The sequence below is a fragment of the Vigna radiata genome, chromosome 5, assembly GCF_000741045.1.
Source record: "Vigna radiata var. radiata cultivar VC1973A chromosome 5, Vradiata_ver6, whole genome shotgun sequence".
Taxonomy (NCBI): domain Eukaryota; kingdom Viridiplantae; phylum Streptophyta; class Magnoliopsida; order Fabales; family Fabaceae; genus Vigna; species Vigna radiata.
The window spans coordinates 16,153,379-16,181,031 of NC_028355.1; the positions used below are offsets into that span (position 1 = coordinate 16,153,379).

A 27,653-nucleotide genomic window follows, 5' to 3' on the forward strand; every position below is an offset into this window, starting at 1 on the left:
CTCTCCATTTGCGTGTGCCCTTCTTGTCTCTGTCTCCTTGTCTTCAACCTCATTCTTGCTTTTTTTTTTTTTATCGTACACTTGAGACCATTAACCATGTAAAATAAAACACACACACATACTCACTCACTCCAAACCATTACCTAACCTGTTTTCATTATAGCTCTCACCCCCACCAGCCACTCTGCCTTCTGCACTTCTGCTTCTTTGCCACTCAAAAACTTCATTAATCCTTTATTAAATCAAATTCATCACTTCTTCCATTCTCAATCTCTGCTGCTTTGACTAAGGTATTTCCATTTCTTATTTTTATACTCTTCTCAACTATGTTTGATTGTCCTTGGAATTCTCTACCAGATGCTCATAAACACATTTTTGAGAAAAAAAAAAAGAAGCTTTTCAGTGTTTTACTCTCAAAACATGCTTTTAAAGGAGAAACTATTTCACATCTTTTGCTTTCAACGTACTTCTGGAAGAGTGCAAGAAAGTTCAAATTGGAAAAATTTGAAAGTCGTAAAAATTTCTTTCTCGGTTTATACATCAGTATACATAAATTTGTATTGGAATCAAGAACACTTGTGTGAACTTAAACCAGACAATGTGAGACTTCACTTACAACCCTGACGACAATATTAAATACGTGTTAATCTCCATTACAAATTTCACTAAGAAGTAGTATGCAGCATTAAAAAGGAAGTTATTAATACTCCATGGAAGAAAAAAAGAAAACATAATGAATTACAAATCTATTAGTAGAATTTTAAAAATAACCAAACTTTTGAAACAGAAAGAAAATGCTAAACCAGGAAGTGTTAAAAGGAGTTAAATATGATTTTGCACTTACCAATATAAACTGAGAAAAAGTAATAAGCAAGCTGGTTTAAGTTTATGCATCAAAGATTTGAAGTTGTTAAAAACATATATATTTGAAGGGATGATTTGAATTTTGTTTTTGTTGTCTTTTCGCGTCATTGTCTGTGTCTATTTGTTTCCTTGCTCATCCTTTCTTTATTTGTCGTACAGACACTATGGAAAAGAGCAATTAAGTAAGAAGCATATATTTCTACGCATTTTTCATTGCCACTGTCACAACTCGTCCACCACTAATCATTCTGGCATATGTGCATCGTGCATTGAAAAACATTACAGAAGCATATCATTTCGTAAATGCAATGTTTCTTGCATACAGACATGTGTCATTCAATCATATACAGTGGTCCTAATAAAAGTTAACGAGAGGGGAGAGCAAATTGTTCAACACACACAAGCAGCAGCGCAAACTTAAATAATAATAGTAATGATAATACACAGACTCATGGGGCCAATTTTCTCTCTGTGCATCACACGCACATTACGGAATTGTACGACAACCATTTACGAGAATGTACAATTAGAGCTCCAGTTTTAGATACTCAACACCAACCCTAATGAATAACCATCATTATCATACAATACAGTCATTGAGCGACGTGAGGATGAAAGCTATTTCCTTCACGGCCCCAAATACCCTTTTCTTTCAAATAATTCTTATTATTGTTATCTTTTAGTAGGAACAGTGAGAAACGAAACCGATCGAGTTTAAATTCACGCTTTAGGCTTGGCTTTGATGGTCTTAGAGGTATTTCTTTTTTCCATTTCTAGACAGTCAAGAGTTTTGCCCTTTGTGGAAGGAACAGCACGAACGTTACTCAGAAACCCCTTTTGTTTTCCTTCAATAAAAACCGACATCTGAACCCAATGCTTTTCTCTTTCTCAGAAAGGTTCTGAGAAAAAAAATAATAATAATAATAAAAGACTATATTTTTCCTTTGCTCAGGTAAACCCATATCATTAAAATCTTAATCCACTAAAATATTAAAAAGAAGGTTACTTTACATAATAAAACCGAGTTTATAGAGGTTTAATTTTATCATTACTATGGCGACCACCTGAAAAGTGTGGATAATGAATGTGAGAGAAACAGGGGGAGAAGATAAATATTAAATTTTTTTGTCCTCAGTACAAGTTGTACAATTCAATCTGGTGTGGATTCTGGCGAGGAATGATGAAGTGGTTAATTAAATAATGGGTGAATTAATTTACGGTGTGTATAATGAGAGGGTCTGTTTCAAGAGAGGGTGTGTGGGGAAGGTGATCATGGGTGACAAGAGGCTCTGGAAGAGAAACATGGTTTGAGGTTGTTGGCGTGAGAGTGGTGGGTAACTTGGGAGAAGATGAATTAACAGTGGTAAGGTCATTGGCTCTTTGCACTTGAGCATTCCAGTCAGTGGTGCAGAGAACGAATATCATGAGAGAAGCGCAAGAGGCTTGAGCCGCAAGCAACCCAAGCCAGAGCCCAGGAAAACCCATTTTCACGACGAACCCGAGGAGAACAGCGACGGGCATGCCCACCAAATAAAACGAGGCCAAGTTGATGTTGGCTCCGACGGTGGGCCTGGCGCTGCCGCGGAGGACGCCGCAGCCCGTGGTCTGCGGGCAGTTGCCGAGCTCGCAGAGGCCGACGATGGGGAGCACGGAGGCAGTGAGGTCAAGAATTTCGGTGTCAGAAGTGAAGAATCTGCCCCATTGATGTCGCATGAGGGTGGTGAATACAATGGCGGCGAGGCCGAGCGCGACGGCACAGGCGAGTGAGACTATCATGGAAATGCGGGCCCTGGCGGGGCGGTTGGCGCCGAGCTCGTTGCCGACGCGGGTGGAGACGCCGAGGCTGAGGGAGGAGGGGAAGACGTAGACGAGGGAGGTGGTTTGGATGAGGATGCCCATGGAAGCAATGGTGGCTTTGGGGTTGAGGAGAAGCCCGCAGAGGATTATCATGAGTTCGTACCACCACCATTCGAGGCAGACAGAGACGCAGGTGGGAACCGCAAGTGCAAGTAGAGAGGACCAGCCACGGAGGCAGTCGGAGCTGGGTGGGACCCACGAGTCTTTGTAGACCCCGGAGAAGTAGACGAAGGAGGAGAGGAAGAGGAAGAGGTTGAGGTTGGTCCATACCATGGCTATGGCGACGCCGGAGACTCCCATTTTGAAGTGAACGACTAGGAGGAAGTTGAGGGGGAGGTGGAGGAGGAGGGAGAGGGCGGAGCAGTAGGTTAGGGGCAATGTGATGCTTTGGGTACGGAGGTAGATGCGGAGAGGGTGGAGGAGGGAGAGGAGAAAGAGGTCTGGGATGGAGAAGAGGATGAAGGTTTGTGCGGTGGAGGATATCTGGTGGTCCTGGCCGCACCATAAGAGTATGGACTTCATGTTGAGCCAGGTGAGGGAGATGGGGATGGAGGTGGAGAGGAGGAGGAGGACGGTTCTCTGGAGGGTCAAGCCCAGCGTTTTCCATTGTTTTGCGCCGTAGGCTTGGCCGCAAATGGGTTCCATTCCCATGGCAAGACCTGAGATGACGGAGTAGCCGGTGATGTTGGCGAAGCCGATAGACAGAGAGCCTCCGGCCAGCTCCATCTCACCAAGGTAGCCTAAGAACAGCATTGAGATCATGGCTCTTGAATATAAGAGCAACCCGGTGAGTGCTGTTGGGACTGATATCTTCCCCAGTGCCTTAATTTCTGCTATGACCTGCACCAATGCACTCCAAAATTATAAAGTAGCATGGAGAAAAAATAAGACAAAAACACGTTAATATCATAAACTCCCATTATTTGTTTTTCATGGTGTGATGTGACCATGAAGATGGCATTTAAATTACATTAAACAAATATCTTGTCTCTCTGTTTCTCTGGTTACCTCGTTGGGAGTTGGGCATCTGTGAAGTTCATCATCATCCTGAAGTTGACGATGATTTTTGAGTTTGGGATCGGGACACAGAAATGGGGATGATGAGGATGGTTTGGGATTACACATGATGATGGATATATTATGAATGAATAGAGAAGAACAATAGTGATCGTTTGAAGTTGTGTGAGGATGCGAGGGAAAGGGTGAAGGGGAATGTGTTTTTATGAATGAAAAAGTGGCCCTACAAAGGTTACGTGTCACTATAGAGAAATATTGCTGAACTATATACAGTATATGAATATGAAATTAATTACCAAAAGAAACAACAGTTACCAAAAGAACAGGGTGAACGGAAGAAATGCTGTATGGAGGAGGTCCACGGAGGCAACCGACCTTCTCTTTGTCTACAAAATAGAAAAAAAATAGAAGAATATGTGATTATAATAATTATAATATATTTAAAAGGAGAAAGGTTAAAAACAAAGGTGTTATCTTTTGGATGGTGAAACTGGACAGATTTATTCGCTTTAGTTGTTATTTTAGCCGTCAAATCGATCACACGCTTTGATTTGATAATGATGGGTATATTAGTGGTTTAAACTAATCCGATGAATTATGTGTGGATAATTTTTTAAAACACCACGTTGGGTTTTCCATTTCCCTGTATAAGGAACACACAGAATTTTATCCTCAAACTGGAAATGCCAAAGAAACTTATTATTCTTATTATTAATATTCCCTTTTCATTTTGGTATGGGATGTGATGATACTTTTAGAATGGAAAGGCCACACACGATGCTTATGCATTGGTGTTTGCACTCAAGATAATTTTATTTGATTTCATACTTTTTATAATTCTTTTACCTTTAAAAGGAAGGAAGAAAGAGAAGAGCAAAAAAGTGCAAATAAGCAACCTGAGGAAAAAAGAAAGATAGATATAAAAGAATATAATAAGAAGAGAACAACAGTTTGTACTAATTTTAACTCACTTTTACTACAACATATTTTGTTTGGTTTTGGACAGTGGGTGGTAGTTGCTAATTTGTAGTGCTGGCATTGCATGTTGGTTGAGGCAGCGAAGCCATGCATGTCTCAATCTTCTCCAGACCATGTCCTAAATTCCATTCTTAACACATCCATTGTCTATATATAGACCATCTGAAGCAGCCGAAGGGCCAAACATTCCCTTGACTGCTACTTTAATTAACAGATGAAGCAAGTTTTTTCTTGCATCCAATTTAGGACCCACACGGTTCTATGCCTCTTGTTGTACTCCCACTATTATCACTTGTTGAATGTTTTATCCCCTACCAAGCAGATATGTTCTAATATATCTAGTGCTCGGGTGTCCACTAGTCCATGTTATATATATATATATTTCTTGGTATTAAGCAGTAGAGGAAAATCAAAAGTTATTAAGAATTCTAAGTGAGATACATGGTTACAAATCAAAGTTACGAATCCTGTTGTCAAGTTCATAGCTTGGTTTTCCCGTAGTAGTTCATATTATAAAACTAGTGTGTTCCTACCTGGTATATTATATTGCACTTTTTTTTTCCCACTTCCCCCTTTTATAAAGGTTATCTTCATGGATATGTGTATCTATATCTATTTACATATGCAAAATATGTGTGTGGATTATGGAGGTAGGTGTTGGTGTCATAGAGGGACCACCAGTGGTGTTAATGGGGAATGATGGTAGCTGGCCGTATGGAGAAGAGACAGATGGGAGATAGGAGACACTAGAGAGAATTACGTGCTCAAATTACGACCATTTAATCTTATATCAGAAGATCAGGGAATTAAGGTGAGTCTGTCTGTGAATATCAGAGCATGGCGTTTTATATGAGGAAACAGAAACTTCTCTATCATCATTATCCTAAACACAGCAGGTAAACTCTTTCTTCTTTTTCTTTTCTTTTTTTTTTACCTTGCCGTCTGAGCAACTTCAGCCATCAGTATTTCATAGTATAATGACAAAAGAAAATATATTAAAAATCTCCTGTAACTCAAGGCCATCCCATGTCAGATTCCATGTGTCTGTAGCTCAGCAAATTGATGTGAAATGAAAGATATGTATCATGCAAGGGAACCAATGCTTTGGAATTAATTTATAAAGCAACAGTGAAGGTTCTGACAATGGACAATCTGAAAAAACCAGTCTCATCCAAAGAATGAATAAATATGAATGGGAGGAAACCTATCTCGAATTTGGCACACTAAATGGATTGGCAAAGTGCAGCTGCGTAAGTTCTAGATATCCCTCCAACAGCAAAAGATTCTATTAAATGAATTGAAGCAGCCACGAGTTCAGGATCACGTCATGATGGCGTGCCAACTTACTGTTATCGATAAAAAAAGATATCATAAAACAAGTTGCTATGTTGGAGATCAGCCACATCTTCTTTTAACTTAATGAAAGGGAAAATAATGATAAGTTTTTTTCACTTTGACATTAACATGTACAGAGATTGGATGTGTTCATGTAGGAAAATGTCACCGGGACAAACTATTCTACTGAACCCCCCCTCGCCTTTCTCTATCAGTTCACGTAAATTGGTTTAATGAAGAGTACATATAACTATTGCATTCCGTCGCTACGCGACATAAATTATCATTTATGGAGACATACACTTGCATGTTCATATGGACGAAATCCAGAAAGCATACCTGCTACAACTCTGATAAACAGTAGAATACGCATGGCATACAATCTAGTATGGAAATGTGTGCCCAATAATTACCAGCAACGAAAAGAAATTAATAATCATGATTTTTGTATATAAAATGAGCATAATAAACTGAAAATATGAAATAATTCATTCATCCAACCCTCTCGGCAACAGCAAACACTCATTTCCTGTAAATTATAATAACCTGCAAAATTAAATCCAATCTTTACAGAAAGTTTTGCTGGCTGGTTAGACGGATAAATTCCAGCAGCGCAGCTGGCACGTGGTTGGAAGATTTGATCACTAATAGTTAGGACAATGATGACATAAAGGTTGATATTTTAAATGCTCTTTGAGTCTTAGGAACAGACAAATGTACGAAGAATTGAAAGCAAATCAGACTTTCATGAATAGTGAAGTGTATTAAAAACAAGAATTTATTCCACGTTCAAAAGAAGTAAGATAAATTAAATGTACACATTAAATGACCATTATAAATCAAACCCAAAAGAAAAATGGGGCATTAAAACCGTGACTTAATCAAGGTTTCCATCAGCACAATTAACATGTTCACTGTTGGCCAAAAAGCACATTTATCGAACTAATACAAACAAATTACATAAAAATCTTAAAATTCCAATACATCATGCTTGAAGCATCACGCACACCCCCCAAAATAAAAGAATTTTTCATATGGAATAATTCTCAAACAGCAGCAACTCATCTTGGTTGTAAAGATGTTGCCCACGAGAAATCTTAGAACCTACAGAAGATGCCCCAACTACTTCCCACCGCATTAGCCTTTAAAAGCAACATCTACAAAGGTGGTGCTGATTTACAATGAAGAAATTCTCCACTGATTGCAGATAATCTTCTAATCAGTATTTGATGGCAGCTTTTATGATTATATGAGTTGCAAGAGGATGTTTGGAAAAGTAGTGCTATAAGAATTTCTTCTTTTACATTGTTCCTTATACATCAAGAAAAATCACCCTTTCTCACGGCCAGTAGAGGGTCCCTCATGGTTAACAAAGCAGAACATTCTCACTGTTTAGAACAAGACCACTCACTCATTCATATGACAAAAGAGAGAGTCAAAAGCTTCCAAAACATCAGAAAATAATAGCACTAGAACTTAGCTCATCGGCCATAAAAAATGATGAATAAAATAAAAACACATCCATGTAATCAATTATTCGTATTACAAAATGATTGGGCCGGGGATATCTCAATCAATAGGAAGACTGCAATCAAACAGAAGTAAAACATAACTATTTACACATTATTGCTACCTGTCCATTTTCCTCATCCTTCTTTCAAAAGAAATCCGTGTCAAATGTAGAAAGAACATGATACCTCATACTTGACTTGTAGACTTTTTACCGCCAGGTCGGGGAATAGCCAAGATACTTAGTAATCCACTGAGAAGGGCTGCAACAGCTGCCACGGCAAAGGCCGGAGAATTTCCTCCACCAAATAGCTGATCCCACGGTCCACTTCCCAGGGACACCACCATCTAATCCAAACATTCATATACATAAATTTAGCAGCTCAAATAGGATCCTTCACCACAAAGTTTATTTTGCAAGAGATAAATCTCCGTAAACTTACAACTGTAAAACAATTTCACGAATTTTTTTATTTGAAAATAATTCTATTATCTAGGTCTACTGGCATGCTTGAAATCTGTCAATCAGTTACTTGAAATGTGTATCTGGGAAGAGGGCAAAAGTACAAAGCAAATTTTCATTAAACCTGCATGATTGTACAAATTAGCAGTGCGACTCTGGGTAAATCTCATTGCCTGTCTCAAGCAATACGTAATTCAGAACATGATGGATCAAGGAAAAGTGAATTAATTGAGATGAGTATTTCAAGTACTTTCTTCAGCAGCCTGAATTAGTTTTACAGAGGCAATAATTCGGGCTCATAATGAATGAAAAAAAAAAAAAAACAAAGTGGAGCCTGAAGAAATGACATAAACCATAATGTGAGTCACGGTATAGTGCATTTAATTGATGCATATATCCTATAGTGTAGGCAATTTGAAATTCTCAGCGAATGTTGTGTCCTTCAATCCAAATTTCTTTGAACTAATTTTAAACGCTTTGTCACGAGTAAGGAAAAGCTTTATTAAGCTCTTATAGATTTTCTGTTCACAAATCTACCTCTCTGTAACAAAATGCTCATAATCTCAATCGTTACCAACCTTGAGTGCTCAGGTCATGATTTATTTAATGAAATCTTCTCCAGAGATATGCCAAGGAATTGGAGATAATTACTATTGTTTTCTACAGATGGTTTATTTTTGTGCCTATTTCAATTATATTTCTTGTTGTACTCTTGTAATAATGGACAGCTTTTAATTGTCTTACACTGTGCAGATGAAAGGTGGGAATAAGTTGACCAAATTAAAAGTTAAAACATAAGCATGGAAACCTTTAAAAAGGACCCATGTATCAGACATATCTTGACACTTGTATCAGGAATGTCTCAACTCTCTAAACTTTTCTCAGTTCCCATGCCAAAAATTGTTATTCTTAGTCAAAAGACGTCTCAATTGGTGGCCCCAGCACAAAAATTACTACCCTCTTCGTTTTACTCAGCAAAATACCTTGGGAGAGTACTATAAATTATGTTTAGTTAAGGAAGTTCACCGTACGGGATCAGACTATAATTGTACTGCCTGTTGCTATTAATGGTATCCGAATACATGTATCAAAGTCAATTAATTGATCATTCATTTACAAATCTCATTTTATCAAGTGATGAGAAATTGTGAGGGTACTGTGACTCAGGACCACTTGTGAGATTTAACTCGATATAGTTTTATAGACTATTGGATATTGAAGATATTTTAATTATGGTAATTAAGCAATTCTAGGATTTATACAGTTATAGTAATTAGGCAATTATTTTCTTAATCATGTGTCTTGCTTTCTCTCTTCTCAACATGGTATTTAAAGGTTAACAAGAAACAACCCTACCTCATCTCGGTGGATCCACTATCTATCGGAGCCATTTTTTGGAGTTAATGATACCACCATTGACTAGTAATATATTCATAATGTATATAAGTAGGGAGTAACTCGCATGGGCCTCACCTCATGAACTAGTTTTTAAAATTGGGTTAAGCCAAAACTTAGATTCTTCGATAATATCTAAGTTTATCCTACATTAATTCCTAGGTTATCTACCATATCGTCTACCTATCAAGCTCAATAGTGCAGGATATAATGGACATATTGGAAAAAATCTCAATTTTCATATTTTCAATAGATAGCGATTACCAATAAATTATAAAGATTTAGGAAACTCCCTACAAGTTGATCCCATGGAGATGAGTTTGGCCCAAGGAAAACCATGTGATTTGGACCACTAATTAGGATTATCATATTTCTTCATTTAAATATTATTGAAATATGGGTGTAAATATTTCACATTTACTGCACAATAAGTATAGATTGATTGAATAATAACTACAGATTTGTTTGTAAGAAATCCCTAAAATTAAAGGATTTGGATTAGGAGTTTATTTGGTAGCTTTGCTCCCGATTTAGAGTGTCTTTATTTCAGGAGATTTATTTCCTTTGTTTGAGGAGGTTTATTTCCTTTTCTTAGGACTTCATTTTTCGTTAAACACCCACGTACTATTTCTATCTGATATCAAGAAAAGTAATTCCATAATCATTGCTTACTTCTTACACAAATTTTCACATGGTATCATAGCTCTAGGGTTTTTCCTGGTGTCCAGGTCTCTATTTTTACCACTTACGACCTTCATTGCCATTCTTCAGGAGTGTGCAACCTTAATTGCTACAGTTTCATCATAATAACCTTCATTGCAATTTTCTCTATATAAAATCACTCATTAGACAGTAGGCTGTTAATTCGTATTTCCATGATGTCTGATCCAAAATCAACAGAAGAAGATTTCAGTTTTTCATAAAAAGACTGGTGAACTCTAAGACTTTAGAGCTTCCTAGGAAAACTTTCTCAAATGGTCCCATCTTGTTCTAACCTATCTCAAGGGAAAGGGGTGTCTTTCTCACATCCTTGAAAAGGCCAAGGAGAATCAGACGTTTTCTTCACGGAGTCCAACATCAATGACACATGTATGTTTCTTACTACAATGAAGGATATATCAGCTTTCCTCACTCACACTTACTATAAGGCAACTTATGCAACTCAAGTGTTTGAGATAAAAGTAAAAGTTGTTGCTGTTGTTAAACAAGGACAAAGGGAAGACTCAATACTGAGGAGATAAAAAGACGGAACAGAAGGGAAAAGTAATTTCATAATTCTTGGTTACTGCCTACAATTTTTTCATAAATATTAATGTATTTAGTGTATATAGCTTTTCCTCTTTCCTACAAGAAAAAACTTACATTCATCCCAACTTAAGGCGGGGTATGCTTCTTGCCTCAACCATGGCTCAAGAAGGATTATTTTGTGTTCGTGACTCAATCCTATATGGATCAAAACATCGTCTCTTTAGTTTCCCGAGTTGTGCTGTCATACTCTTTTTTTAGCTGAGATTTTGGCATGTTTTGGCCTTGGGTTCTTCTGCCCACTGTCTACCACTCTTTCCAACTGTTATCAATGTTTCCCACTGTGCTCTACCTTGTTCGGTGCTTTCTTGGCCCATTATAGGGGCTCTAACTTTCTTTTTTCTTATTATTACAGGTTGTTTCCATATTTTAGGTCGTCACCCAATGGTGTTTTCTACCACTTCCAACTCCCAAGGTTTATCCTCCTATTTTCTCCAAATGTACCCTTCCCAGACCCTTTTTCGACAAGCTGGGTGGAACCAACTGTGACACTTGGACTTCTGACATCAAGCTTTAGCTAAGGGTAAAGACAATGTTGATCACCTAACTTTGGAAACTGATTCTATCCTGGAGGCTGATAATCCTTGTTGGAACAAGATTGATCTGTAGTTATGTATCTAAAATTCACTGTTTCACCCGTTTTGAATTAGATTTTTCATGCTCAAGTGACTAGTGAATGAGTTTTGAAATAAGCACAAATTCTTCGCACCGATAATATTCAGTGCCTTTATGGTGTTTTCCAATTCTTCATATGTATCAGTTCCCTTTGCCACCTTTAAGGTCTTATGGCTGCAATTTTTTTTAATCAAAAGGAAAGAATGATGTTGTTGCTGTTGCTTATGGCTGTGTATTAGAGAAAAGTTCACGGTCTTTGTGACTTCAATAGATCTTGGTAGACACCATCACTTCTTGGGGATGGATGTAGCACAAGTCAAAGATTAGTATTACCATTTTTCAAAGGACAGATGTGATGAATATTTGGGAGGAAACAACTTCTGCCACAGATTGTGAATAAATTTCTTAACTGCCCTTGTGAAGGACATTGGAATTCTCTCATTCGTATATTGAAATGTATCAAAGGAGCTCCAAGTAGGAATGGTAATAGGACAAGACAAAAACGACTAGTAATCGTCATCACCCACATCGTTGGATGAAAATTCTTCATGTACCCAACCCATACCCACACGAGTAAGCATTAAGCGAGTAACCACAATTATTAATGAATATTTGTAAGTATTCACGTATATTTTTTAAAATACAAATTTTTAAACAACAATAAAAGAATTGAGACATGTTTACATTAAAAATAACTGATTTGGCCATAATTAAACATGTTTACATTTATACTAAAAAATTTGAAACATACATTAAATTAGACCTATCTTTTAGATATAATTAAGAGTATCTAAGTAATTTCAAATGACAGGTATATCTGCAGGCAATAATACCTTACTATCTATTGAGTTGTGGGATATTTGGATGAGAATTCAATAGGTTCTCTAACTAAAGAGATATCCACTTCCCAATGCTACATTCTTATTGGAAATAACTTAATTTCCTAGGAAAGAAACAAAATGTTGTCCCCAGCCAATGTAATAGGAGAGTATTGAATCATGGATTCGACCTCGTGTAAACTATTTTCTTCAAGCAGTCGCTCAGAGAATTAAACTTCCTTGCATATTGCTTCAAATTTGGTGTTGTTGTCAACTCTAACAATCATTTGGCAAATTTCTTCCTGAGTCCTTTAGAGGTCCTAAAATTAATTATATTTGTAACAAGTTTGGTGCATATGATTAACTAGAAACTATACTTTCTTGATTCAGCATCTTATTCATAAACTCTGTTTTTTCACCCAAACAGTAGGGGCCTTGGATCATTTTATTGAAGTACACCCACAGCCCAACGGCACTCTTGACACAAACATGATATATAAAGGATCTGCTAGCCAAGACAAATATGATAGAACAAATTCCAATTTTTCTCCTACGATTTCTGCTTCTAAACTCTCAAAACAGATGCTGATTGGACTACATCTCCTAATGATAGAAGATCAATTTATGGTGCAGCATTCTTGGTTGTCAAGAAAACTAACCGGTTCAGCTCGGTCAAGCACAAAAGTTATGCACGAGCCTTGCTTCTGCTACTACTGATCTATTACGGATTCAAACTCGACTCACTTAGCAAGCAACCCCTTGTGGCACTCTGATTATTTATTGTGATCACGCAGTGCTGTAAATTTATCTCACAATCATGTTTTACGTCCAAAGACTAAACACATGGAACAGTTGTCAGTTATTAGTTAGAAGTCAACAGCTGACAGCTGCAGTTTGTTCAAATGAATAACTGTAATGTAATGTAGTGCTCCTCCGTCCTTATAACCATGTGTTCTGCAACAGAGGTTCACTGACTTTTATAATAATACTCTATAATGGTAAACTGATTTACAAATTCAACCACGTCTCTTTAATTTCTCTTTGTTGATCGTCGGTTTGATTTTTTTTTTTGTTGGAAAACTCACATTGACAAAAGATATAACCAAATTATAGGATATATATGAATGTAAATTTCATCTTATAAATTAATTTTGTAAAGTTGAATTAGACTTTAAGAAGAAAGACTCTTCGCAAAATCTACCGGGAATGCCAAACAAGCAATTGGTAAGAACTTCCTTTGGTTCTCAACCTCCCACCTCACCCCATCCAACAAAAGAAACAAGAAATAGGGATAATTCAAAAAGTAATACCTGTGGGAACACTATTGCTAGATTTAGGACCCCCATTGACAATCCTGGAAATACTAACAGTTAATATAAGTAGCCATAAAATACAATAATATACCCACAAGAAAGAATAAGCTATCAACCCTGCTCACCTTGGCCGAGTCCCAATGACTGAATATGTGTGGAAATTAAGGCATATGGAACACTGTAAGTGATCTGAAATAATTGATCCATGAAGCCAGATTAACTTACACAGAACTCTCAAATAATATATTGGCAAAATCATGCACAATTAATGGGGAAATATCCAAATTTTAAAGTTTGACATGTCTTGGTTCTCGAGATAGAAAATGCCAGTTTGTGGTAAAACTGCTGCCAAGATTGAGTCAAGACACTCTAGGAGCCATAGTTGTACTGTTTATGTTAAGGTACATAGGAGAACAGAAGCTAGTTTGAGCTAAAGAGATCATGCAGACAAAATCAAATGAATTAAGATACTTCATATGATGAGTCATGAAACCATGCAAGACAGAATTTGAGTTTTTGTTTTAAGGAACATGGGAGACAGAAAGGGTGCCTTCAATATTGGCAGGAAAAAGAACAAACAAAATGCTTTTAGCAGGAAATAGAGCAACTTACTGCAAGTGGAAACCCAAGAACGGTAAAGATTGTCAATGCAGCAATCACAATGCCAGTTGGTGGTAGTTCTTTGCCTATATAGCCAATTCTATTTGCCAGATAGGTTACAATAAGCATTGCAATAAAGCAGACAGCCATCAAGATATTTGAGATTCCCCACACAAACCCAGCCCCCCGCTTCCTGCATAACCTCTCCATGAGTACAGACGTTATTCCAAGAACAACTGAATTAAGCAATAAGCCCATTGCCCCCATTCTAACTCCAGTATCATAATTAGGGCCTTCATTTGGTTCACCACCGTAAATCTCTCGGCCCATCCAATCAGTATCGAAAAGGAGAAATGGAAACCATCCAATCCAAGTTAAGGCAGTAGCGGACAGTATTGTCCAAACTGGGGTTGAAAAATATCTGACTGTCCCGAATAGCTCCCACAGAAAAGCTTCTCCAGCAGCACCCGATTCCCCTGCTGCTGCTTCAACAGGTTGTGCCCCACTAGAACTCAGAGGCACTTCATGAGCTGCCATGATGCTTATATAAGTGGTGACAGCGATGAAACCAACATCAAGATAGAAAGCAGACTTGAGATTTGCACAACTAATATTGCATGCAGGGGTCATAGTGAAAGCAAAGACCCTGTACCAACCACTGTATGATCCAGCTGCATATCCAAGAATATTACCAATAGCCATAAACAGGGAGAAATAAGCATTTGCAACACGTGTCCTTCGGTGATCCTTGCCTAACATTTCAAAGATACATAAACAAAATATAAAAGCAGTCAAAGTATTGTTTTCTTGTTTTATCGCTAATGTTTTAAATTTTAAATAAATTACAATATAGATAAGATATATTCTTGCTGTATCTTTTTCGTTCTTTTTTTAGGTGGAGGTGAAGGGGTTTTATTCAGACATTGAAGGCCACATTTGCAGAAACCATTCAGGCAAGATGTAATCAAAATAAAAAGATAAAAACATGTCCTTTTAATTTAAGTGACATATCAAGCAGACAATCATCCGTGTAGAAATAAACATAAGTAATTTTGATCAAACACCCAGAATTACAGAAAATACCAAGACAGATTCTTGAATGTTTTATTAACAAAGTATAGCAGAAAACAAAGGTCTTTTGAGACGACCCTAACTCTCCTAGTTCCCCTTTTCCTCCAAAAGCCCCAAAAGAACTTACTGCTCACCTCCTAATAAGACTATTCATAATAGTCTGTTACAGTTTCGTAATTACAACTGTACTAACTACTTTCCTTTTTCCTTCTTTTGTAAACTGTATCAAACTTATCAATACCCCTCCATGAAGATTCACCTTGTTCTCAAGGTGAAATTCTTTATGAATGCTAGCAATAGATTCCCAACTATTCTCACTATCTAAAACCATTCTCAATATCTAGAAGATGTTTCCATGTGACAAGAACTTCTAAGTCACCTTGACTGGCCTTTCTAGTATCTAGCAGTTGTTCTCGATATACTTACAGACTCTAGTCTTCGGTAAGTGGAGGAGGAAAGGGTTGGGTAGATGTGGTTGGCTGCCCTCCCCACATCATTGGAGAAACTTCTAGTTATCCAGTTGATTTTGAAACCCGATCCAACCTTATTCTCCACCAGTCCCTTCCCTTTATAGATAGAATTCGGATTTTGTCCTCCAACATTTGAGCCTTCATCATTAATTATGTCAGAGTTGAGGGATCATACAGCTTCACTTTTGACTTAATATCATCCCTTAATCCATTCAAGAATATCCCAATAAGGTAATCTTGATCAATCCCCTTTAGCAGCCCTGCATACTATTCAAATTTTTCAACATAATCCTAACCGAGCCAGTCTGAGTTAAGGCAATAAGCACCTCGAAAGGATTTTTCATCATGTTGGGCTGGAAGCAACGAACCACTGCCAATTTGAATGATTCCCAAGTGGGATTCGGATTGCAAGGCCTTCCCCTCCAAAGCTATTGTTACGTATCCGAGTATGGAACGTAACTAGAACAATATCTCACACACTCAAATCAAGCAAAAGAATAACAAAAGCATGGAATAGAACGAATTGATATCTTTTATTGATGGTAATATCTGAGTAAACATAAGTAAACAATAACTAGGAGCATAACCTCCTTCAGTCATCTAATAATTGGGAGCATAACCTCCGTCAATTATCCTGGAGCATAACCTCCTTTACAAGACTCGCAAATCAAAAGCATACCCTTAACCCTAGACTCTAGCCTTATTCATACTATAGTATTTCCTGCCCATCTCTTACTAAATATCTCTCTAGAATATATCTATATTTAATGTAAATATCTCCCTGTATAATCCCCTAGTATTTATCATTAATTATAAATATTATATATTGTATATTTCTTTGGTCTGTATATTTATTTACTATTGTTATCTTGTACTGAATAATATCCTAAGATATGGCTTTGATTACTCTAATTAACTTCTCCAGAATATCCTCTCAGAATATCTTCCTTATTACTCTAATTATCTTCCCGCCCATCCTAATTGTTGGATGCTTCCTCGCTGCTTCCAACCGTTCGGCCTAGTCATCCCCACTTGCCTACCATTCGGTCAACTCGCTCCCCTTTGTCAACCGTTCAGTCAGCTTGCTCCCAAGCCTTCCACCGTTCAGCCTGTTTGCTCCCCTTTGTAAACCGCTCAGTCAACTTGCACCCTATACTCCACCGTTTGGTCTCCTTCTCTCTCTCCTATACCTTTTTCTCCTTCTCATATGCTTTCCAACCCTTACGATTACCTCCCTCCTTATACCCTAACAGCTATCATCACAGTTTGCATTCTTTACATTTCAGATACTTCTTGGAGATGAAAGTATCTTTCCAACCGGTTGGTCCAGCCAAACACATCATCTCCCACAAAGATAGGAATATCTAATTTGTGCCACGTCATCCAGCATTCAGTTCAGTCTTATTTTTGTTCAACAGACTTTAGAGGAGTACCCATATTCTGGTTCGACCCACACGTTGGCCCACTCAACATCTTCTCCACCACCACCGTAAGTCTGCTAACAAAATTTTATAGCAGCTGGAACCTCTCATGATGTTCCTTTTCTGCTCTGTCATGATCTTGAACAAATTCTTGCACTATCTTTTCCAGCCCATCCAATCTTGATTCCACTCTTGTATTCACTATGCCCCCACACAGCTACCACAGGACCAAGGAAGAAGCTTTGAATACCATTTGATAGAACACATAGAATTACATAAAATACCAAGACAGATTCTAGAATGTTTTATTCGGAACTGGTCCTACCAATGTGGTAGGAACACAACAACAAAGTATAGCAGAAAACAAAGGACTTTTGAGAGGACCCTAACTCTCCTAGTTCCCCTTCTCCAAAATCCCCAAAAAAGCTTCCTGCTCACCTCCTAATAAGACTATTTATAATAGTCTGTTATAGTTATGTAATTACCACTGCACTAACTACTTTCCTTTTTCCTTCTTTTGTAAACTACATCAAACTTATCAAAATTTGGTAGAGATAGAAGAAAACAAATTTCCTGCAAAATATCTAGTACAATATTTGTGTTTTGTTGTAATTAGAGGAGATATCTTCTTCATTAAAGGAGATATCTATAGAATCTTTCTAATTAGAGAAAATAGGTTTGTAATCTTTTAGATTATTTTGTTTCCCTATTTCCCTATTTTAGAAGATTAGATTGTTACAAATAGAGCAAAAGAGAATGTAATTGACATGATTGAGAATAATAAAATCATTCTTATTTTCAACTTGGTGTCAAAGTTCTCGATCTTGGGGGCTCCGTTTCCGCTGCAACAGTAGTCGTCGCCGCCGCCGCTGTCCAACCACTGTGGCTGCCACCATCGCCAACTGGGGTTGTTGATAGGGCAGAAAGGTGCCCCCAACTCTGGTGAACCCAACTTTGGAATTCGCTCCGGGAAAGAAGCCTCCACGCGCCGCCATTGTCGCCGGCGCGTGTAGCCCACCAGCCTAGTTTCGACGAGACCCACTCTCCGCCACTACCACAGACAGGGTGACGAAGCCTCCTGGGTCCATTCCAAGAGTAGGTGACATTCCGTTTGGCACATATTTGAGTAGATATGAGTTTTAAGTTCTTCTCCTTTTCTCAGTGTGACCCTCACGTTGTCATCATCTCGAAAAAGGTCATTAAAGGCACCTGATTGTGTTCTACGTGATATCTGAAGTAAAAATTATTCCTTTGGGTCCTAATTACCTACCAAATATAAGGGGTACCTGTCGGTTGGATGGTTGGAATTTCTCACAATGAAGCCAGTTTATTCGAAGGATTCTCAAGGGTCGTTCAAGACTTGATCACATAAATGGAGGAGGACCAGGAAAGCTGGGATGTAGAACCTCAACAGTTCCTATAGAACAGAATCACAGAATTGGAAGTGAAGAAAGTGCTCCTGTAGAGAAGGCCAAATATCAGAGATTGGTAAGAAAATTGATCTATCTATCACACACAAGACCAGGCATTGCTTATGCAGTTAGTGTAGTGAACCAATTTATGCATGATCAAAGAGAGAGACACATGCAAGCAGTTGACAAAATTCTCCAATACTTGAAGTCAAGTTCAAGAAAGGCGCTATTATTCAAAAAGGAAGACACATTGACTATGAGAATATATATTGATGCTGACTGTGCAGGTTTTATTACTGACAGAAAATCTAAATTTGGGTATTGTGTGTTTCTTGGAGATAGTCTGGTAACATGGAGAAGCAAAAAGCAAGATAGAGTATCTCATTCTAGTGCAAAAGCTGAATTTCGAGCTCTTGCTCAAGGAATGTGTGAATGACTCTGGATGAAAATCATTTTGGATGATCTTAAAGTTAAGGTGGATAACCCTACGCAATTACAATGTGATAATAAGTCAGCCATAAGCATAGCCCATAATCCAGTACAGCATGACAGGACCAAACACATTGAGATTAACAAACATTTCATCAAAGATAATCTTGACAGAGCCTTTGTAATTACAACTTATGTTCCTACAGAATTTCAAATAACAGATATTTTTATAGAAGGATTCTCTCAAGGTAGATTTTAAGATCTTATAAGCAAGTTGGGAATGATTGATATTCATTTACCAACTTGAGTAGGAGTGTTGTAATTAGAAAAAATATCTTCTTAATTAAAGAAGATATCTATAGATGTGTAATCTTCTAGATTATTTTGTTTCCCTATTTTAGAAGATTAGATTGTTACAAATAGAGCAAAGGAGAATGTAATTGACATGATTGAGAATAATAAAATCATTCTTATTTTCAACTTGTTTTCACGTATTCACCATTGTCAGATGCTGACAATTTGATTTTAGGTTTTAAGTGATATAGTAGTTTTTCTTCAACGGGAATACTTCAAGATCACAGACAGAAAACGAATAGAAACTTCCCAGAAGATGTGCAAAATATTTACAAAAGAAAATTTTATGATATAATACACATGAACCTTTTGCTTCTTACACGATACATCACGTAGATTTAGAAAGGAGGAACCAAATAAATGATAAAACAGTCCAGCTTATGGAGTTCGACAATGGATGTGATATTTGAATATTAGCAAGAGATTCTTTCACCTTCCTTTTTCCATTGACCTTCTTCTCCACCATCAAACACTTCTAGCAACATTTTCCTGTGACCTGCAACTGCTGGTGACTCCCGACAGATTTCCAACAGCATTCCAATGACCTCCTCCAAAAGGCTTATCACCTTTGATGACTTTCTAATTAACTCTCCATCAAATCATCAGCTATGTCAGTTTCTACCTACTGTTTGGGTGTTCAGTAAAAGAGCAACCATGGTTAATTAATGTACTTAAGAAATAGTAGACTTTTGTATTGAGGAAATGCATCTTGGTGTACCTTGGAAGTTACACCCATTTAATCTTCACCAAGGAAATAGATCCCACTCAGTTTATTAAGAATCTATTCAACTAAATATAACAAAGCCCTTTTCATTTAGATATTTTGTTAGGATATAGGGTATTTGGATATAATGGGAAATGGGATTAGGGTAGAAGGGAGAGGAACTGTATAAATAGATTGATTGTATAGTTGGAAGGCAGTTTTTGAGAACCTGATTGTTAACAGGCCCTTGACCTAATTATGCCTTTGTATCTTGTATACACACACTATTCTTTCTGTTAATAATACACAATTCCTCGTATATCTCTATTTTCTTAGTGTGAGAGACTGTGAGGGAGTTCTTGATTATGTTTCTTGTTCGAAAACCTATCAATTGGTCCAACCTGCCAGATCCCAATTGAGCGAGGGAAAAATCACACGAGATGGAGGGAAGAGTGGTGGCGGTAGAAGGTCAGTTGGAGGCGGTGGAAATTGCAATAGCAGAGACGAAGGCGGACACAGTGGTTCTGTGACATGAAATGGGGGCTTTGAGACAACATTACGAGGCGATGTGCCAGGATGTCCAGGCCATTCTGAGGATGTTAGGAGATCGTAATCACCGCCAGAACAACCAACACCAAGATGGAAGTCAATCGTCGGTGAATGAGAACGAGGGGAGACATGACGAAGAGAGGGGAAAAAGAGAAGGAAATCAAGAAGGACAATCTAACTAGAGAAAGCGGGTGGAGTTGCCCGTGTTTGAAGGAGGTGATCCATTGAATTGGATTAGTAGAGCAGAAAAAAATTTTGAAGTTCAAAGAGTGGCCGAAGAAGAAAAATTGCAATTAGCCTTCATCAGCATGGAGGGATATTCAGGGTAATGGTTTTGGTTTTGGAGAGAGAAAACCAAGAACAATTCTTGGGAAGGTTTGAAGAGAGCGATGGTGATTAGGTTCGAAGGGGAAACCCGGGGATCGGTTTTTGAGAGGTTGGCGGCCATTAAACAGGCGGGGCCGGTGAACGATGATTACGTTCAGGATTTTGAAGTTTTGGTGGGACAAACGACCAAGATTCCTAAAGAACAACTTCTGGGTTACTTCATGGCGAGTCTCCGAGAAGAGGTGTGCAACCATGTAAGGTCGCATGATCCACAAGACTTGATGATAGCCATGCGAGTCGTGCGAGACGTGGAGAAGTTGTGTACACACTCGAAGATCGGAGGCGGACTGACGACCAAGAACCAGAATTCTTGGGGAGAAGCCACAGGGGCAGTAACATGAGTCGAACTCAATCGTGACACGCAAGGTCGAGGAGGGGCCGCAGAGAGTTTAGTCCAGGCCATCAATGCTCGGAGAAGGGATTACAAATGTTGATATTGGTCAAAGAAGAACAGGAGGAAGGGAGCGTGGCTGAACCAGAACCCAAGCCTCCTGAATTGGAAGGCATAGAGAGTAGGTTCCCTTCATATAGTAACCTGATGAGGAAGAGGAACCATGAGACCAAGCTTTCTGATTCCAACCTTGAGGACAAGGTTGTTCTGCAGCGGGGTGTAATGTTAGGATATAGGGTATTTGAATATAATGGGAAATGGGATTAGGGTAGAAGGGAGAGGAACTGTATAAATAGATTGATTATATAGTTAGAAGGCAGTTTTTGAGAACCTGATTGTTAATAGGCCCTTGACCTGTGAAGGGGATTATGCCCCTGTATCTTGTATACACACACTATTCTTTCTGTTAATAATACACAATTCTTCATATATCTCTCTATTTTCTTAGTGTGAGAGACGGTGAGGGAGTTCTTGATTAGGTTTCTTGTTCGGAAACCTATCATATTCTCTCTAAAATATTCCTTTCTCCATTAACTCCATCTTAAATCTTCCAACTCTAAAATAAACATCACAATAGGCCCTACTTAGTCTCAATGTTAGGTTGTGTGCAATTACTCTAGCAAACTTCACGCTCCAATATCTCTACCCTACAAATGGACGAATGTGTTAGGATGTCACACATTTGTTAGGAATATGATCAAAATACTCTTTATAAGACATAAACAATGTTACCCTTTCATCCATTCCCTTAGACCATCTCCTTTCACTTTCCCCAAATCCCACAAAAAACCGCAAGAGAGAAAAAAAAATACCTACTCAAAACTGCCCCTGGCTTCTAAAATTCTGGATTGCTCCTAAATTGAAGAGATTGCAAAAATCTATACATTTGTTCCTAAGGTTTTCCTTGAAATGATAAACTACAAAGGAGAAATCTAAAAGAAAGAAGAGTCTAAACAATAGAGAAACGGATGGATGTCCTAGACGATGGTGGAGAAGCCAAATTTGAGAGGACTTAAAAGTAGTACAAGAATGGAGGCAAGAGGTACCCGTTGGTATACTGATACTATCCTTAGTTTCCAAGTTGTTAAAGCAATACAACTCTCCCTATTCCTTAACCATTCCAATCATCATCCCCAATGCAAGATCCTGAAAAACACATTGAATAGGGAGCGAGTTCGACTAGCTTCGATGTGTAATTCTGATATTTTGTTTAAATGGTGTCTTATATGTTTGTATTATAATGGGCTAAGGATTTCGAGCCCAAGAAGAACGCCTACCCCTACCGGTGTTACTGCTGATTTCGCACGGGCTTTTCAGCAGATAACCGATGTTTTACATGGACAACAGACGCAACAGGGGCAACATAATGAGCAAACAAACAGGCACCGGGTGGGTATGAATGACTTCCTACGCCACAATCCGGTCAAGTTCAATGGCAAGGCAACTCCAGATGAGGCCGATGACTGGATATGCAATCTCGAGAAAAATTTTGAAGCAATTGAATGCACAGATGGTCAAAAGTTAGTATTTGCCACTTATATGCTAGCAGGAGAGGCAGAGTACTGGTGGCGTGGTATGTGACGAGGAATGAATGCTCGGGGAGAGATGGCCACTTGGGAAGATTTCAGAAACAGATTCTTGGAGAGATATTTTCCCGCCAGTGCTAAGCAGGAGCGCGAGAGACAGTTTTTAGCCTTACGACAAGGAAGCATGTCAGTACAGGAATACAAAGAGAGATTCGAGTATCTGGCTCGATTCTATACACAGAATCTGACCGATGAATGGAAGTGCAGGAGGTTCGAGCAAGGGTTTTGTCATCAGATATTGAAAGCACTTGTTCATCTTAAAATTAATGATTTCCCGGAGTTAGTAGAGCAAGCCTTGGTGGCAGAGCGAATGGAGGAGAGCCAGCATCGTGTGGTGAGACCTCAGAAGGCTAGTTTCTCTGGAGGTAGAAATCAGAAGAAGCCATATGCTAGGCCACAACAGAAAGGTTTTGGGGGCTTGAAATGCTACGAGTGTGGAGGTCCTCATATTAGAAGAAATTGTTCGAGACTGACAGTTCAAAAGCCTGAAGAGAGGAAATGTTTCTCCTGCCATAAGCCAGGACACTTTGCATTTTCATGCCCAGAGAGGAAGATACCAGGAGGAGCACAGCGACCACAGAAGTTTTCTGGAGATCATGTGTTTATGCGAGTGACACCAACGACAAGAGTTCGGAGAGCTATCAAGTCGAGAAAGTTGTCTCCGAAGTTTCTTGGACCATATCAAGTGCTTAGGAGGATTGGACCAGTAGCATATGAGATAGCATTACCACCTTAGTTGGGAAACTTGCATAACGTCTTTCATGTGTCTCAATTGAGGAAGTACATTCCAGATCCTAGTCATGTGTTAGAGGTGGATGACATCCAAGTTAAGGAAGATTTAACCATAGAGGTTGGACCGGTACGAGTATTAGATGCGCAAACCAAGAAGTTACGAGGCAAGGACTGAGACGCCTCAGCCCCCGTCATAGCAAAGACTCGTCTGCTGCCTTCGGCTTCTCTCCAGAAAACTTTTGTGTCTGCTGTGCTCCTCTTGGTATCTTCCTCTCTGGGCATGAAGATGCAAAGTGTCCTAGCTTATGGTAGGAGAAACATTTCCTCTCTTCAGGCTTTTGAACTGTCAATCTCAGACAATTTCTTCTAATATGAGGACCTCCACACTCGTAGCATTTCAAGCCCCCAAAACCTCTTTGTTGTGGCCTAGCATATGGCTTCTTCTGATTTCTACCTCCAGAGAAACTAGCCTTATGAGGTCTCACCACACGATGTTGGCTCTCCTCCATTCGCTCTGCCACCAAGGTTTGCTCTACTAACTCCGGAAAATCATTAATTTTAAGATGAACAAGTGCTTTCAATATCTGATGACGAAACCCTTGCACGAACCTCCTGCATTTCCATTCATCGGTCAGATTCTGTATAGAATCGAGCCAGATACTCGAATCTCTCTTTGTATTCCTGTACTGACATGCTTCTTTGTCGTAAGACTAAAAACTGTCTCTCGCGCTCCTGCTTAGCACTGGCGGGAAAATATCTCTCCAAGAATCTGTTTCTGAAATCTTCCCACGTGGCCATCTCTCCCCAAGCATTCATTCCTCGCCGCATACCACGCCACCAGTACTCTGCCTCTCCTGCTAGCATATAAGTGGCAAATACTAACTTTTGACCATCTGTGCATTCAATTGCTTCAAAAATTTTCTCGAGATTGCAGATCCAGTCATCAGCCTCATCTGGAGTTGCCTTGCCATTGAACTTGACCGGATTGTGGCGTAAGAAGTCATTCACACCCACCCGGTGCTTGTTTGTTTGCTCATTATGTTGCCCCTGTTGCGTCAGCTACACCAGTTGCACCTGTTGTCCATGTAAAACATCAGCTATCTGCTGAAAAGCCCGCGCGAAATCAACAGTAGCACCGGTAGGGGTAGGCGTTCTTCTTGGGCTCGACATCCTTAGCCAATTATAATACAAACATATAAGACACCATTTAAACAAAATATCAGAATTACACATCGAAGCTAGTCGAACTCAACAGTAATGCGGAATTACTAGGAAGAGAAACATATGATGTCGGAACTCAACATATCAGAATTACTTCATGCAACCCCAATAATTAAAGGAAATGGGTGCACTTCAAGCAACCCCAAAACGAATAATAACTAAGAAGGGAGCTCCGAAACCAACTTGAAAGGAGAAATCTTAAAAGAATGATTCTTATTCCATTGATTAATTTGAAACATTACATCATTTTCTATAGTAATAACTACAAAGATCTCTAAAGTCGGCCTACATGGGCATCAGGCTTTAGAGCACGGGGAAGTTAGGATCTAATTGTGAAATACAGGAACGGAGCCTCTCACTGGAAGTATGGAATTCTAGTGCAGGTTTATAAAGCCCCACATTCTCCAACTACAACAAACTAACTTTTTTGGTGTGGTTCTCCCAAATTCCAAGGTTCTTCCTATCAATTGGCTAAGTTACCATAAAATATTATTTCAACTCTCATCCCTTCCATTAATATTTACATTGGTAATACAGTTTATTATGTATATTTTTCCATCTCTACTCTTGTTAACCAAACAAAAGGACCTTCTTTTCCTCCCTTACAATGCCCTCTATTAAAGTCTCTCCCATTCCCTCCAATTCTTTGAACCAAACTCCCTTCAAAGTGGAGTGATGGAAAATAAACCTAAATACTATTGTCTTTCTCCATTTATATAGTTTAACTATTCCTGTTTAAGCTAAAGAAGCTAACAAAAAAACTAGAATGAACTCTCTTTCTCTTTCTCTTTCTCTCTACTATCTAGTCCCTACGGTAAACAAAAGTCTTATCCCTTCATCTGAGAATGACCCTCTTATTTATGAGTACCAACTCCCCTTATACCGTGCCACTCAGGCAGTTACACAGATACTAGCCCAATAGCCTGTGTTGGTCAGGGTGACATTCCTTTTAGTTGATGTCTCCCTGGTCTAGTGTCAGCACTGGAATTATAGGCCAATTCCTTAAGCGGCCAATACCCAATATACAGTCCATTACCTAAATCCATATATTTGCTATTTGGAATCTTCCGTTCAATTTTCATTCAAAAAATTCAATGTACAAATACTATAAATTATAATAGCTTGCCCTAACATAAATCTTCAAATTATCCAGCTATTTACAGATCTTCAGAATCACAGGGTCTTGAAAAAAGAAAAAGATAGTACAAGGACTTCAACCAAAATGGCCTCTGAAAAAAGTGAACATTAAGAAACCAAAATCAGGAGTACATGCAATGCAGCATAATATCAATGATTTCAGTTCCCATCTAAGAAAATCGTATTTACTTTCCTGATTAAAGCATGGAAAGCACGTTGTAGTTGTACATCGGAAAGAACCCATGCTGACAATTCGAATACCATGAGAAAAAGCCACTCTAACCCTAGGGAGACTTTTCTATCCAAAACAATAATAAGTGACTTATGGTTTCCTTGATAGAAACCAATGTAAGACAGTCGGGGCAATTTTGTCTCTAACTATCAATTTGGAGAGAAGCAAACCCTTGAATAGCCCTGCACAAGTTACACGGCCTCAGTTTGTGTATCAAATAAAAGTTACGGAGCTGCAGAGTTCTGTACCAAACGCACATAAGTTTTCCAAATTGAACATCAACTTTTCAACTACTACTTCGTCACACGATCTAATATGTTGAAAATTGGGAGATCAACATTACCTAATAGTTAGCTCATCAATTTAGTAGTTTTTAAAGTACTTCCTTGGCAGGTTACGGTAATAGTAACCAATCTAAACAACAAACATGTTGGACCCAAACTGAATATATGATGACAGCATGCCTTTATGGAAGAATCAAGAAAAAAAAGTACAATACGAGAATAAAAAACGAACATGTAATTCATGTTTAAGGAGGAAAGTGCAAATTTAGGGCTTTGATTTGGTCCTTAACGATTGGAAATTCATAAGGAAGAAAGATATACCAGTGAGATCACCAAGCAAGGCTCTACAAGGGCCCTGAGTGACGTTGTTAGCCACGTCCAAAATCCAAAACCCGAAAACGAAAACACCCACAGCCCAGGGGCGATGTTTGGGCGTGTCGCCGAACCACCACCCGATGTCCGCGGAGTGACCGATGATCAGAACAGCAATGATGATCGCCAATGCTCCGCCCAAGATAAACGGTCTCCGGCGGCCGAACCGGCTGGTGCAGCGGTCGCTCAAGTGGCCCACCAGGGGCTGCACCAGCAGCCCAGAGAGCGGCCCACACAGCCATATGATGCTGGCCCACACGTGTGGGATCCCCAGCTGCTGCACGTACGGCGTCAGAAGCGAGAGCTGCAATGCCCACCCAAACTGAATGCCTCCGGCAACCGACGCTACCCGCAGCAACAGCCTCAACGGAACCCTAGCCGGGACCACCGGTCGACCCTTGGTCCGGCGTTGTTGACGGGGACGGCGCTGCTGAGTTTCTTGATTCGCCATTGTGTTCGAATTCCAAATTCCGTGACCCTTCTGTCCCCATCTCTAGTTTGTTCGCAATCTCGGTGTGACCGTTTCCTCAGCGCGTAGCGCAAGACCAGGAAGAGAGAGAGAGAGACAGAGAGACAGAGAGAAGAGTGGCGCATCCGCTGGAGAAGGCGCATTGTAGCACACTTCATTCTGTCGAGACACTGCTCTTGGGACAGACAATGTGTGACTGTGTCAATGGGAATGTTTATTGCAAACATACCCTCACCCCACCACCTATTTACAGATCCCCTCCCCAATAGCGTTAATTTGGAACTGTTACTATATACGGAATCATTATTTTACAATAATAATAGTAATCTATAATTAAATTGTAAAGTTTATCTATAAAGAAATT

General features: G+C 39.0%; 2 protein-coding genes across 3 annotated transcripts; both read right to left on the bottom strand.

Moving 5' to 3' along the window:
• Nucleotides 1-1,807: 1,807 nt before the first annotated feature.
• LOC106761434 (protein DETOXIFICATION 48) lies at nucleotides 1,808-3,950 on the bottom strand. Its single transcript, XM_014644987.2, has 2 exons — nucleotides 3,730-3,950; nucleotides 1,808-3,561 (listed from the first exon to the last, which is right to left on the bottom strand). Exons 1-2 carry the CDS (start codon nucleotides 3,844-3,846, stop codon nucleotides 2,074-2,076), a joined length of 1,605 nt encoding a protein of 534 aa, XP_014500473.1. The 5' UTR covers nucleotides 3,847-3,950; the 3' UTR covers nucleotides 1,808-2,073.
• Nucleotides 3,951-4,053: 103 nt separating this feature from the next.
• Nucleotides 4,054-27,537, bottom strand: LOC106762162 (sucrose transport protein SUC4). Of its 2 annotated transcripts, none has more exons than XM_022780759.1 (6): nucleotides 26,770-27,537; nucleotides 14,082-14,821; nucleotides 13,595-13,658; nucleotides 13,467-13,510; nucleotides 7,749-7,908; nucleotides 4,054-4,124 (listed from the first exon to the last, which is right to left on the bottom strand). In XM_022780759.1, exons 1-5 carry the CDS (start codon nucleotides 27,269-27,271, stop codon nucleotides 7,750-7,752), a joined length of 1,509 nt encoding a protein of 502 aa, XP_022636480.1. In that variant the 5' UTR covers nucleotides 27,272-27,537; the 3' UTR covers nucleotides 4,054-4,124; nucleotide 7,749. The 2 variants fall into 2 exon arrangements, with proteins under 2 accessions (XP_022636480.1, XP_014501393.1); XM_014645907.2 differs by lacking the exon at nucleotides 4,054-4,124 and adding an exon at nucleotides 6,092-6,597.
• Between the last annotated feature and the right edge of the window lie 116 nt (nucleotides 27,538-27,653).

Coding starts and splice junctions, on each gene's coding strand:
- LOC106762162 (XM_022780759.1), bottom strand. CDS start 27,271: ATGGCGAATCAAGAAACTCAGCAGCGCCGTCCCCGTCAACAACGCCGG. Junction 14,822..26,769: donor CTTGCTTGGTGATCTCACTG/GTATATCTTTCT, acceptor TTGAAATGTTAG/GCAAGGATCACCGAAGGACA. Junction 13,511..13,594: donor GTCATTGGGACTCGGCCAAG/GTGAGCAGGGTT, acceptor TAGTATTTCCAG/GATTGTCAATGGGGGTCCTA.
- LOC106761434 (XM_014644987.2), bottom strand. CDS start 3,846: ATGTGTAATCCCAAACCATCCTCATCATCCCCATTTCTGTGTCCCGAT. Junction 3,562..3,729: donor GATGCCCAACTCCCAACGAG/GTAACCAGAGAA, acceptor GCATTGGTGCAG/GTCATAGCAGAAATTAAGGC.